This window comes from Spodoptera frugiperda, chromosome 8 (assembly GCF_023101765.2).
Source record: "Spodoptera frugiperda isolate SF20-4 chromosome 8, AGI-APGP_CSIRO_Sfru_2.0, whole genome shotgun sequence".
NCBI lineage: Eukaryota > Metazoa > Arthropoda > Insecta > Lepidoptera > Noctuidae > Spodoptera > Spodoptera frugiperda.
Window position 1 is genome coordinate 4,765,289 of NC_064219.1, and position 14,186 is coordinate 4,779,474.

The window sequence follows — 14,186 nt, forward strand, 5'->3', positions numbered from 1 at the left end:
GACTTAATCAGAGTTTTCTTTTTTTTGTTTACTACGAGATCGAAACGAGACCGCATTCGGCGCTGTGATTGGCTAACTCTAATGAATCAACCAATCAGAGCGCTGAACGTGATCTTGTTTCGATCTCATTCGTAAAACAAACTCGTACTAAGGCGCCAGCAAGTAAATATTGCATTTGTACAAGAATAAAAACTTTGGGCTAAGACTGTCTAATGACGTCACGCCTTTTTGGCCTTAGTCAGCACGACAGCGCTATTACGAAAAGAGGGCACAATCACTATTCAATTACGACAAGAGGGCAAACGTATAACTATTCTTCCTGTTATCAGGACCGAAACACACATTAACACATTGCCCGACCGTTTTGCAACATGGCCGCTAGAGAGAGCTCGCCGCCGACGTCCACTGGATCCGGCTCCATCTCGTCATCGTAATCCTCTGCGATATCTGTGAACATAATTGACATTTAGGCAGAACTAATAGGTCCCATGTTAAAAGGGATGAGCCTATTGCCATGTGTACTGGGCACAATTCCAGACTCCTGTACCACTGAAAACTTTGTCGAAAAATAGAAAAAAGCCCAGTCTACTTTGCCCTCTTTGAATCGAATTCGAATCCTAAAGTCGCACTTGCGACCACTTGACACCAACGAGGCAACGTCACACCCTTTATCAAATATGTATAAAGTCAACTATTTTTTTTTTTTAATAACATCGCTCAATTTGCTATACGCAGGTCAACCAACTTTTCCGTCAAATTAGTTTTTTCGATTTGCAACTTTATTGTTTTGTGATAAAGTCGAAAACACGATGAAAAAAATCTGATTGGAGTAGATTGATATCATTTAGTTTTGATTACTTTGTAGACCTCCTAAATACAACTTGAAATCATCCATTTAAATTATTACATTGTAATTATTATTATCTTACCAACAACAGGTTGCGGCGTAGGTGGGGCAGGAGTGGCGGGGGTGCGAGGGGAGAGGTTCGGCTGTATCTTCCTCTTGCGCTTGCGCTGCACGGGAGATTCCGGCACCACCGCTGGCGTTGCGGGTTTGCTACTGTAATAGGAAATGGAGATGTAATAATCAAAACAATCTCACGTCAGCGAAAAAGTTCCATGCTTTCGTCATCAAAAGTGCCTTCCTGGTCTATTTGAAATAGATAATTTTGACTTTGACTTTGAGTTGAATATTTTTAAATGAAAAATGATTTATAGCTTAACACTACGAAACTTTTAGTTAGAAATCAAAAGGCAAGTGTAAGCATAAAACTTCATACTATCTCACTTTATAATAGCGTGAAATCATTGTAATAACTCATTTTAAACAAGAATAAGACAATTTATACTGTAACAATTTGTTACCATAAACAGAAAACGAATCAAGCCCAACCCTCCAACATGATAACAATACACAAAAAAGATCCACTTACTCAACAGTAGCTCCTTTAGGCGTGGGAGGTACAGGCGTACCGGGATGGTCCAAGCTTTTCAGAATATCATAATTTATCTTAGAACTAATTTTCTTCTCAGCTATCATTTTCTCAATAGCTTCTCCCGCGGTCGCAGCGTTACACGGCGTCCTCTTCTTGTAGGACCCCCGTAGTTTCTTCTTTTTATCCTTATTTTCTTCTCGTTCCTTCGCCCGCAATTCTTCTTTAACTTGAAACATGTATAACTACAAATTAAGACTATATTGGATGCGAATGTTTTTCTAATGGTGAAAAACAAATTGAGGTTCAGACGAAAGTATTAAAAATTCCCTATATCTGAAATTCACAGGGTTTTTTTCAGTGGGTGGGGCCATCCAATAGCTGCTCTCGAAATTCTCAGTAGTAGAACTAATATCCCAATTCGCATTAAAAGGAGCTGCAACGGCCAACTTCTCTAGTATTTCAGGTGTTTATGAGCGACCCCGATTGCTTATCATCGGGTGATCCGTCAGCTTCATGGTACAAGTATAAAGAGATGTCATAATGTGATTGTGCACTGTGACAAAACAAATGGGTCCTGCCCAATGATATTATAAGTAAAAAGGCGTAGATAGGTTATAAGCGATCAGATAATGGCACATTAATATGTGGATAATTGGCAACGTGTTTGTAGTATGGAAATGGGACTACATGATGTAAAATAGAGAGGGGCAAAAAATCTCCTCTTTGTATTTGCTTCACGGTCAGCCCGTTTGCCAATTTATCCCGTAAAAATATTAATAGCATAATCTACAAAATTACAACTAAAAAACTTACTTTTCTGTTCCTTCAAATAGCCGGCGTTGATTTTGTTCCAAAGTAAGGCTTTATGTTTCATTTCCTCGTCCGACATGATCAGAGAACTGATGTACTCCTCGTCTTTCTGGTCCAACACCAGCTCCTCAGCATTGTGAAGATCCTTAGCCGTTTGTTTCGGCTCCGGCCGAAGGAATTTGTCAGATTTGTCCTCTTGACTCGATCCTGCTAAGCCTATTACGGCTAAGTCTGGCCCTGAAAGGAAATATTTGTAATAAATTAATTAGCTAAAATGATTTCTAATCAATAAATCTTATTAAAAATGTGAATCTCAAATTATAAAATTAGGATGATTTACATTCACAGGTAACAAAAGCACCTTAACTTGTGTAAAGTCTAAGAGAACTCCTATCCTATGATAACTGGAAAAGATTTTTTATCACCAAGATAACTAATATTCAAGTTGCATTATAAAACTTACAGTTTGAAAACAGACACAATAAAAGTTCCCAATTTTTAAACGGGTCATATAGCTTAACCATGCTAGATAATAATAAAAAAAATAACATAAACTTTACATTTCTTAATTTAATCTTTATTAATACGTGATGCCGTTCTTTGGACCCCTTTTTAACGAAAATTGCGCGTATAGGAGCATAAAATTGGGTACACTTTATAGTTTATGTGTAGGAGAAGTGGAGAACGCTAATATTTTTCAAAAATATGCTGATAAAGTACATTAAACAATAAATAAAACATTACACACACACTATCATGCATAAATCGTATATGGTCGAATTTCACCAAGGCGACCACTAGTTTTAAGTAAAAGAGTAATTACCAAGTCCTTTCTCCTGCTTCATCTTTTCACTCTTAGTGACAACTCCATCCTCCTTGGTGGTGACGTCACTAGCGAGCTCTCCTATGAGGTCCAGTGCATCTTCAGCCGCAAACCTGGACGCTTCTACATCTTCCGATGTTGTTTCATCTGAAATTTTTATAAAACTAAATTAACATTTTAAATCGGGTATCCGTACACAAAAGGTCCATTTTAAAAGTATTTATTTTTAAATATGACTGCCACGTTGGTTGAGTGGTCTCACTATGCGACTGCCGGACAAATCGGGTTCGATTCCTGGGTCGGGCAAAGCACTACTTTACGGCTACGGCTTTTTTCGGTTTATCGAAAATTTCTCAGTGATAGCACGGAGCCTGGAATTGTGCCCAGTAAAGTTAATATGTACATGGGACGTATAACACAAATGGCGAAAAGGGGGTTTACATTGTACAATGGAGTACGTGTCTTAATGTGCACTCTTTAATTCTTCGGGGATATGCGTGAAACTAAAATATTATTATAATACACAAAGTTAACTTATTAAAAGTATTTTTAAACTATAAATGAAAATCGTACATAAAAAACCATCCATCTTACTCTGAGTCATTTAATGATTACTTAACCCATTCTTTGGCTATATCTATTAAATTTTCGGAACAAATCGTTACTAAGGAATAGTTTAAGTACCTAATCATTAAATTCTCTGAATACGGTAGTAAAAGTAATAGTAAGCAGGGGTCGTTTACCTTACAATTAAGGCTATTTTATGTAAATCAGACTTTCAAGTTCAATAGTAGGTACCTAACTTAGTTCCGGCTTCAATACCGGTATTTCCTAGATACTAATCTAGACTAATAAATAAAACTGGAATGTCTGTTTCGAGCGGTGAACTGACAGAGACTGACGGACAATTAAATTTGACGTTTCAAAGTGCCTAATTTAGGATTAATTGAAATAAATGCTTTGACTTGACTTTGACTAATATTGAAATAAGCGTTATTTACTACTTGCATATGAATATATGTACATACGATACATACATCAAACAAATCACTTACAATTTTTGTCTGTTTGTTCCGGTTAATCTCTGAAATGGCTGGACCAATTTTGATGGGAATTGGGGGGTAGCTGATGTACTATGGAGTAACTTTTATTTTCGATAAAATAAAAAACAAGTTGTAGCCGAACTCATTATTCTACGTGGGCGAAGTCGCGGGAAACAGAGTACAGAATATCAGCAATAAATAAATAATAATTATACACTATTATTATATTGTTAATGGCTACTTCGATGATGGTTTAGGTGCTTCCCCACGTTAAGGAACTCTTAGTTAAGTGACAATTTAGGTGCAAAAAAGCAATAAAATATTATTCTATTAAATTATTAATTATAAAATCTTACCAATGCCCAAAACATTTGTGGAATTGCCAATCACAGCGGCTACTTTTTTTCTTTTGTTGCCGTCTTTTTCTAGTTGGTGTTCTATCTCTTTCTGTAGTTCTGTCAGTTCTTTCTCACCATCTTCCTCGTCCATTAACTGAAAGTTATATAGAAATCAATTATATAAAAATAAGTCGGGTTTTCCTTCCAACGCTATAATAAATAACGCACGAACCGATTTCCACGGAAATCATTCAAAGGTATGAGGTTTATAGCAAAGAAAATTCATTTATTCAAGAGTAAAGCAGAAAATTGGGAAAATCATCTGGTGCCGAAATGAATTCGCTGGGTTTGCTAGTATAGAAACATTTTTTTTTTGGGACAAGCCCGCCACAACCTCCCATACCGTTGCAACTCCTGTAAGCCAGGATCTACAGGAACAAACATGAAAACACCGGAACACTGAAGTCCGGCGCGTCCCAGGGAAATGAAATTCTTGGATCCCGCAACGAAACAAATCAGAAGAGTAATAGAGGAGAAGAAAAGAAAACGATAGTTTCCACTTACCATTAAGGCTATTTAATGCAGGAGACAGGATTTAAGCCTTAAGGCACAAAAGAGACTGCACAACTGGGAGAAGCCCAGTCGCCAAGCACCACGGAAATTTTACTTAAAACTAAAATATTAAATGCTAATACTAAATGGGTCCTATGCGTGAGCTGACATACTTGCTTCCAATAATAGGTATGGCAAAAGTGCCTAAACGCACGGAAATTGAGAATCCACAAGGTCCGTGTAATAAACTACACCTGATGAAACAATTAAATTTCCAACATAGTTGCAGATTGCCAGAGACCACACTCCCAGAGTATGTGATGGGCTGATTGCTCATGTTGCAATCTCTCGAACATTGGCACCTGGTGAATCAACGAGTTTAAATGAGAACAATTTGCTTTTGTCGCCATGGCCAGTAAGAAATTGGGCAACACATGATCCACCTCCAACCATGTCCTCTCCAGACGCTCATGCACGGATGGAAAGAATTGATAGAGGTGGCGGCCCTTGGTAGAAGATTCCCATCAATTGCCACTCAGTCAGAATTCATCCAATACGTCCGTTAAAGGCTTAGCAATTATCAATTTTGCTTCGATCACGTTGTGCTAGAAAGTTTGCGGAAAAGTTAGGTCTCATTATAGTACATGGCAGCACGTAGCTGCACCTCAAGATCGACTGGAAGTAGTCCCGCGAGCACAGGTAGGGCCTCTGTGCTAACCGTCCTATAAGCCTTACCAGAAAGATCAAGGCTAGACACCTTGGAGAAGCTTTCGCCGTACCGCGCCTATTGTGGCCCTATCAGCCCACACTGGTGCCTCGTAGCACACGCATTTCAGGTAGGTTGCTCCGTAGATGGTTCTTTCTCACCCCAGGTAGCCTTCGAAATTCCGTGAGCGCATAGAAATTGTTTTTGGAAACTAATAGTCTTAATATGTTCAATAAAAGAAAAGTTTTTTTCTAGGACTAGACCGAGATAGCAAACCAACTCCTTACGTTTGACGGGACGTTCTCGAATTTAATTCCCGGCCATGATTTCAAATTTCCTTTAAGCAATAATTGATAGGTTTTATGGGGGCAAAAGTTAATCGATTGTTGCCCCATCGCGAGATCCTACTGAGGCAGTCCTTAGCTAAATTCTCTAGTCCGGCTCGAGTATTTGATTGTATAGCGGCATTAGGTACGTGCCGTAATGCGCACCTCTGCCTCTGCATCCCCTTCGGGGATAAAAGGCGTGACGTTGAAATTAAGAATAAAAATCGCCAATCCATCTTTTATAAGAGATAGGTAAGCATGTAGACGGATCACCTAACGGTATGTGATCGACGTTTTTTGGACATCCGCAACATCAAAGGAGTTGCAAATTAAACAAACCCAAATGTTCTTGAGTTCCATTAAATTGATTCCCATTTGTTTATGGACCAAAAAATTGTTTACAATATAGTTTTCGTGAAACAACGCTTGCGTTGTATGAGTGAATTTACCAGAGGCCCAATTACTGCCTTTTCCAATCTTCCCAATAACCGATTCCCCAACAACCCTTTAATTCCCAACCCCCAAATGCCGGCAACGCATTTGTATCGCCTCTGGTGTTTCGGGTGTCCATGGACGACGGCTTACCATCAGGTGATCCGTCTGCTCGTTTACCGGCTTATACCATAATAAAAAAAGTTTATAACAACAACAAACAAAGTACCTCTTCAAGTTTATTCTCACATTCTGTTTCGCCTAAAAATAAACTCAAATCAAATAATACGAATCTATTCTCACAAAAAACAAGTTATAGTATAATTAATTATTTCCTACTAATGACGATATGACGTGTCTATAAAAAAAATCTGTATGTATATATGTATATACAATAATAATAATATAGCAAAGATACGGAAGAAGCGAACGTATAAACTGGTTTGAAGTTGCAAAAGATATACATACATTAATAAATAAATAATACATTAATATAATATATCCTGTCGTAGAAAGCCAATGTTACGTTTTAATAGACATTAAAGCGATTTCGAAATTAAAAAGTTTCTCTCAGGATTAGCATTTCATCGAAATTTCTATTTTTATTTAATTTTTACGTAATCACCTTGTAAGGGTGATACGAGTCTACGGTGTAGTCGCTTATAATACGACTAGCTACTTCCGCGCTAACACAAAAATTATTATTCAAATCTGTATATTTATCTCAAGTGTAGAGAAGAGACAGAACGTTAGTTACTTTCGTATTTATTTAATTTTCAACCCACTGTTCCGTTACTATTGGTCATAGCGTGATGTTTTATAGCCTATAGCCTTCCTCCATAAATGCACTAACAAACACTAAAATAAATTATTCAATTCGGGCCAGAAAGAATCCATAAATACATTAGAACTATGTAAAGTATATCTACATTTCCTACATACCTCTGCACCTAATATATTATTTTCAAATACCTTATATTAAATGCAGCACTAGTTTAAATATTTGTTTTAAATCTAAGACGGATTTTGGGAAAATCTACCTGTATTTCTAGACGCATTAATTAATGTTGATATAAGACTATAGGTAGGTATTAGGTATATATTTAAAGGCTATGTAAATAAACTGAGACGGTAGAACGCTAATGGATTACATAATATGAATACCTAGATGATTTTAAGAATGCGGAGTTATAAACGAATACTTATAAGAACTTATGTTGGCTTATAACTCAAGAACGGCTGGACTGATTTTCGTAGCCTCTGATTGTTGGACATGTTTAGAATAGAAGAATAGCAAAAATATCGTAATCATTTATTGTATCTGTATAAAAAAATATTACGAATGAGTTTTTTTTAAGGTCTCAAGTCTTAACTCATCTGCATACGATATATACATAAATATGTATTCGGTGTACCTTATGTAAGTATAATATTATAAGTTCGTCAACCTCAGCGTGGAAAATTCTAACAAACCAAGATTAAAAAACCAAATTTTATCACAATTTAGCATAAAGCAACCTTGATACCGAATAAAGCACAGAATATTTAAAATTTTACAAACAACACAAAGAAACACGAAATCCTCATCGTTGATCAAAGGCTTACGTGATGCAGGAATTATAAATATGATTTTTTCATGACAATTATTTTAACCGAACAATACGTCTACAACATTTATTAATAAAAAATTAAAATTAAAGTGTTTCTGAACTACATTGTTATAAATAAACATATATTTAAAAGTGTTACACTTCCGCCTTTTAATACAATGAAGTAAATTTTCAATACAATTTTTTTTTTTTAATAAAGGTCAAACACGCAGACGTATCACCTGACAGTAAGCGACCAGAACCTCTCCTTGGACACCCAAAACACCAAAGGAGTGTTAATACAAAAATCACGGTTTACTTACGTATGCTAATGAAGAAAAGCTCTACTAGTTTCGAGTCACACAGGGACTCATAAGCAACGTGCGCAGACTGATTCTCTAATTCTCTACGGACATGAAGGACTATCTTGGATCCCGCAAGGAAATTAATCAGAAGATATTATTAGAGGATAAGAAAAAGAAAACGATAAAGGAGTGTGTTGTCGGCTTTTACAACAATAAATTCAACATTACCTTCTGTAACCTTTCTTTATCCCTCTTCCTAGCTGCTCTGAAGGCCGGAGGATCCTGTTCCTCCTCCAAGTCCACGGTCATGAACTCCTCAAGCGTCAGGGCACTGGACGGTGTGTCTCCAAACTCGAGAAGTCGTTTCCGTAGTGTCGACTCGTGGACTTTCACGATTCTCACGACATCGGCTGGTGTGCGGTTGAATTCGTGTAACCTTGCTGCTATAAGCAGAGCTGGAAATTGAGAGACAAAAATGAAAAACTATCTATTTTGATTTTTTTTTACGTTTGATGGGTCGACGTTTGGCCGCTATCTCGCCTGATGGTAAGTGATGATGCGGCCTACGATGGAGCACGTCTGTCCATAAGCAACCTATTCACTCGGGCTTTGAAGACACCCAGGTTATATCCAACAAGAAACACAGACTCTGGCAAGGAGTTCCACTTCCTAGCAGTTCGCACAAGGAAGCTTGAAGCGAAGCGAAATAAATTTAAATAAAAAGTAATATTTGAGCTGAGCATTCGTTATTTTGGTTTTTGAAAGGTAATTTTGCGTTGAATATTCATGGTGGATCATACAAAGATTTTTATTGCTCCGTGTGTGAATGGAACGTGCTATACGTTGCACGGCAGCCAGTTGCCCAGCCACCGCGCCAACCGTGCAGTCAAAGTTGAACTATAAAGATTTAGATTTAGATTTCAGCCATGATCGTCCCACTGCAGGGCAAAGGCCTCCCTACCCTCCTTCCATATAAAAGAAGATACAAAAATATAATAAGTAGAGAGATTATTTCTCTACCTGCCCATTACAATAACCTTGCTTTTAGTTCTCCAGATATTACAAGGAAACTTTTCAATCAAGATCAAAGAAATACACTTTAGATAATAAGGAATTACAACGAACTAACACCAGGGTCATTGGTGCGGATAATTTTTGCTTCCGACACGAAGCATGTTTGAGAGACGGACATATTAATGTCCGAGACACTTTGTTACATAATTATTTCTTCTACATTAACACACACTTTATACATAGAATAGAATCAGGCGTTACTTTGCGGAAATCCATGCTACACTAACAATACAGTAAGATTTTTTTAGTTTTAATTCCGCTTATACATGTAACAAAAAAATCTTACTGTATTGTTAGTGTACACACTTTATATTCAAAGCATATAACACTGAATCATTCAAAAAGGAAGATTATTTTATAAACAGATCAGTAGATAATATAAATACCTAATAGGCAAACTGGTCTACTAAATATTTAACATTTTAAAAGTTAAAACACGTTACATTTAAAAATATACAAAGTCTAAAATTCTAGATCATTCGTCGGAAAAACAAAGAACATAAAAATGTAATGCCCGTATTTTTAAAAATACTCAACGACCTTTATAATATTTACCGAACTGTGTTGTATTGAAAAAAATAATTTATAGGTACATAAAGGAGTGAAAAATGTGTCAAGGAGACCAGATGTCAGTATGCACTGGAACCTTATAAAGAAAACGTGTTGCAATGAATCGAAATTTACAGCTTCGCAAATTCTTTAGTTTTTATTCTTTTGTTACGAGTATTTTACAGAGTCAATGTCGTGGTGGCCCGGAGGATTAAGACGCTCCTCGTGCATGAGGGTTCGATACCTACCAACAGCGAGTAGCAATGTGACTTTTCCGATTTTTACCCGACTGCCAAGGAAGGGTTATGTTTTTCGCGCGTATCTTGTATGTATGAGCCTAATATTCTTTATTACCTCATTTCTTCGAAACAGCTTGATGGATTTCGACAATCAGGGTATCGTTGGATTCGTCTTAATTACCCAAGTGTTCTTAGATATGTGACGTAAAACAAAAACCAACATGGCGGCCGTGAGGCGCCCTAGATAGGAGTAAAAAAAAAAAACCTTTTTTATTTGCTACAATATGGGTATCTAATTAAAGAGCTCATCATGAGGATTCCAAAATGGTATATCACTGACATATAGAAAAAAATACTATGTGCAATTATGTTCTTTATTATCCAAACTAAATACTCGTATAGGTACTACGCGAAGCGATTGACTAGCGGTGTCTGAACTTAAAAGTGAAAAGTGATAATAAAAGTACGTCTTAACTAAATTATTTACAATGAATTTATTTATAAATAAAGGACTAGCGACCCGCCCTCGCTTTGCTGAACGTTAAATAAGGAATCTATCTACATAGTCGTTTACCTATAGCCCATGCGACGCGTCAACTGTAAAGACCGTTTTTTGTCTAAAACTAGTAGAAATTTTGAAACAGTGTAAAGAGCATATTTTATCTTCATTTAATGTAGAAAATTAATAGACTATTTAAAAGGATAAGGATTAATACTATTACGGACAAAAACCCCTCACAATAAAAGATCCAAAAAAAAATAATTCAATAGTCCACACGACGAAAATTCTTTTAAAGAATTAGACCGTTTACGAAATTTGTAAATAGTAAATTTTACTGCCCTTAATCCTACTTCTTTTTCTAATTCCTTTACTCTCTTTGTGTTACGCAATCAATCTAAAATAACTGGATCGACGTGTGTTATTTTTTTATTATCTTGGTATTGGAAGTAGTTCTCTCGTGTCGCGGGTGAAATCTTGAGAAACACATAGCCGTATTATAACTAACTAAAAAGTGTTAAATAAAAATAAATAAATTTAAAAAATTAAAAAACCCGACTGCATAAAAAACACTTTAAATAAAAACTGAAAAGTAAAAAACAAGCTTAGTCTAAAAGTGTAGATAGCAATGCTATTACCACAAAAATAATATAATTTCATAATCAATACACAAAAAATAATAATCTTATGCGAAACATAATTGAGTGTAACAGTCGGGACCCATTAAATAAACTAGACTAAAATCATTCAATATGGGTCCCGACTGTTGCACTCAATTATGTTTCGCATAAGATTATTATTTTTTGTGTATTGATTATGAAATTATTTATTTTTGTGGTAATAGCATTGCTATCTACACTTTTAGACTAAGCTTGTTTTTTACTTTTCAGTTTTTATTTAAAGTGTTTTTTATGCAGTCGGGTTTTTTAATTTTAAGTAGGTACATTTTAAGCATATTTAGATACCACTGACAAACGGCGAAGGAAAGATTCGCGACGAAAGTTTCAAAACACCAACCCGTATTGAGCAAGCGTGGTGATTAATGCTCAAACCTTCTCCATGCGAGAAGAGGCTTTGGTCAGCAGTGGTCACTTATAGGCCATGATAATTTTTTTTTATTTTAGTTTATTGATATGTGTATTTTGTATTTTAACATTTTTAACTAATACAAGTAGCTCACTCACCAGCTCCGCAAATGCCAGACGGTCTGCGTCCTGAGTGTATAGAATCCCTTTTCATTCGTTGTACCAATCGCAGCGCTGTCATACTGACTTCGTGAGATTTCTCTCCAAACTGCAATTGTGATGAGAACCGCAGAATGTACAAACAGGGATCTGAAAGAGAAGATTTGAATGAGATCCAGTGTAAATGGTGATGCAGGGAGGTAATGACTACGAATTAGTGTAACACTATTTTGGGCTTAAAATGCCTTCAAGTATGGTAAAATGAACAGTGCTATGTTATCGCCTAATTATAATTTTATTTCACGTATTTTGTACATTCCAAAAATGATCAGAATCTAGATAAAAGCATGTGACTACCTATTCAACATTTTCGAAATCTTTGAAAATCGCGTTTAATCGTGTCAAAGTCATACTGCCGTAATCATGTAGATATACAACGTGTAACAAAAAAGGGGTATACATATCAATTGCAGGGCTTCTAGATAACATAACAAACGATACGGTAAGGGTTTTTAAACTCATGTTTTCATGGTACTAAGTTATGAATTTTTCAAATGGCACCGCCGCGTGATTCAAAATGAGGTAGACAGGTACTAGGCGATCAGATTGACAGAAGAAATGTTTCGTAATACTCGCGAGTGATCCATGTAGTGTTGTGACATGTTTATATGATTTAAAATCAAGAAACATGCGATACCAAGTATTTGGTACAATTTTTTTAATCGTATTTTGAGCTGAATCTTCGTGTAGAGACTCTATTCAACCTGTATTCATCAGCGCTTCTTGATGTATATAGGTATTTTGTTACACATTGTATAAGCTTATATATTATTTTTGTAATCAAATCTACGCAGGATGCCTAGATGAGGATTACATCAGTTGAACAGGAAATTCTCACGCAATATTGCCTGGGAACATTACAACATCTTATTGTTTGATATGAAAAACTTTAACGTATGTATAATAACGTAGAATGAACCAATGTTTAAGTACCAAATATGGGTTAAATTGGTTAAGTCAGGTATAATTAGAACAGTTTAAAAATAACATCGAACATAGGTATGTACTATTACTTTTTTTTTAATGAGGAAAATCGTACAACTATCTTTGGCTGGAGGGAGTGTCAGACTCTTACTGACTAAAAACCACCCTGTTCATACTCCTGCACTTTGCACTTTGCAGCTCCGGGTTAAGTACTATTACAGCGATCGGGTATAAAATCTCCTTCAACTTTCCATTGCTCTCTTTATAATACGCTTAATTAGTCTCAAGTGCATGTACATGTATTATATTATTCTGTAGCGCTTCTTCACCCCAGGAAACCATTTGCTAACACAGCGCCCTCTACTTCTAAGATATTTTCAAATCTTAGGCACGGCATCTAAAACATACCTTCTTCGTGTACATAATACCGTATATTGCTTCACAGTAATTAAAGTTAACATTGAAATAGTCGCATGTAACTGTTGTTAATATAAATTGCTCTAATACCTTAAATACACAGACCACGTTGCGGTGACGCAAGTCAGACTGCGCTGTGATGCTATAAAACCGTGTGATTCTGATTATCGTCTACTGCTTGGTGTATTATGGTTTATTAGAATTTTTATATAAAACGTTGCACCGCACTATGATTATCGTGGGTGCGTTTACAAACATACAAGTTCAGTCAGATACACATAACGCCTGTACCCGGAACAACAATTTGTGATCACACAAAGAGTTGCTCCGTGCGGAATCGAACCCGCTACACGTTATGCGGCACCCGGTTACCCTACCACCGCGCCAACAGTGCAGCAAAATTGCCTATCATGTTCTGTAGTTACTGTATGAATATGAATTAGTTAAGACTTATTTTGATATAAGTATTAAAGAAATAATGAGTATTCAAATTGTGTTTGTTGGATGAAGAGGAAAAGCCATGGTTATCTGAATGAATTTGTTGAAACAATTATTCTGACCTCGAGTCAATCTCTGTTATTTCGTTAAATAGATTTTTAAAAAATAATAATGAAATAAAAAATGATCTTAGACAAAGAAAAGACGATGGTAATCGCAAAAAGGCAATACGAGAAAAATAGAGGTAGAAATTGTAAAACAGGTTGAGTTAGCTTCAAGGAAATTCTAAAATAATTACATAATATATTGGTAGACTAGATCTAAAAAAACCTATAAATACATATGTTGAAGTTATCACACAAGCTCGACAGCTATTGTTCTCACAAACCGGACTAGTAGGGTACATCATTTTTATATCTAATTTTCCTGTTGGTCGTCGCAT

The 14,186-nt window shown here is 36.0% G+C and overlaps 1 protein-coding gene across 1 annotated transcript in view; it reads right to left on the reverse strand.

Moving 5' to 3' along the window:
- Positions 1–343: 343 nt before the first annotated feature.
- LOC118275929 (transcription factor IIIB 90 kDa subunit) overlaps positions 344–14,186 on the reverse strand; it is a 37,292-nt gene continuing 23,449 nt past the window's right edge. Inside the window, exons 5-12 of the mRNA XM_050695649.1 lie at positions 11,906–12,055; positions 8,589–8,815; positions 4,469–4,604; positions 3,070–3,216; positions 2,250–2,483; positions 1,434–1,662; positions 930–1,060; positions 344–447 (exon numbers count right to left, since the gene is read on the reverse strand). Coding sequence (XP_050551606.1) covers positions 344–447; positions 930–1,060; positions 1,434–1,662; positions 2,250–2,483; positions 3,070–3,216; positions 4,469–4,604; positions 8,589–8,815; positions 11,906–12,055 — 1,358 coding nt within the window. The remainder of the gene's footprint in view (positions 448–929; positions 1,061–1,433; positions 1,663–2,249; positions 2,484–3,069; positions 3,217–4,468; positions 4,605–8,588; positions 8,816–11,905; positions 12,056–14,186) is intronic.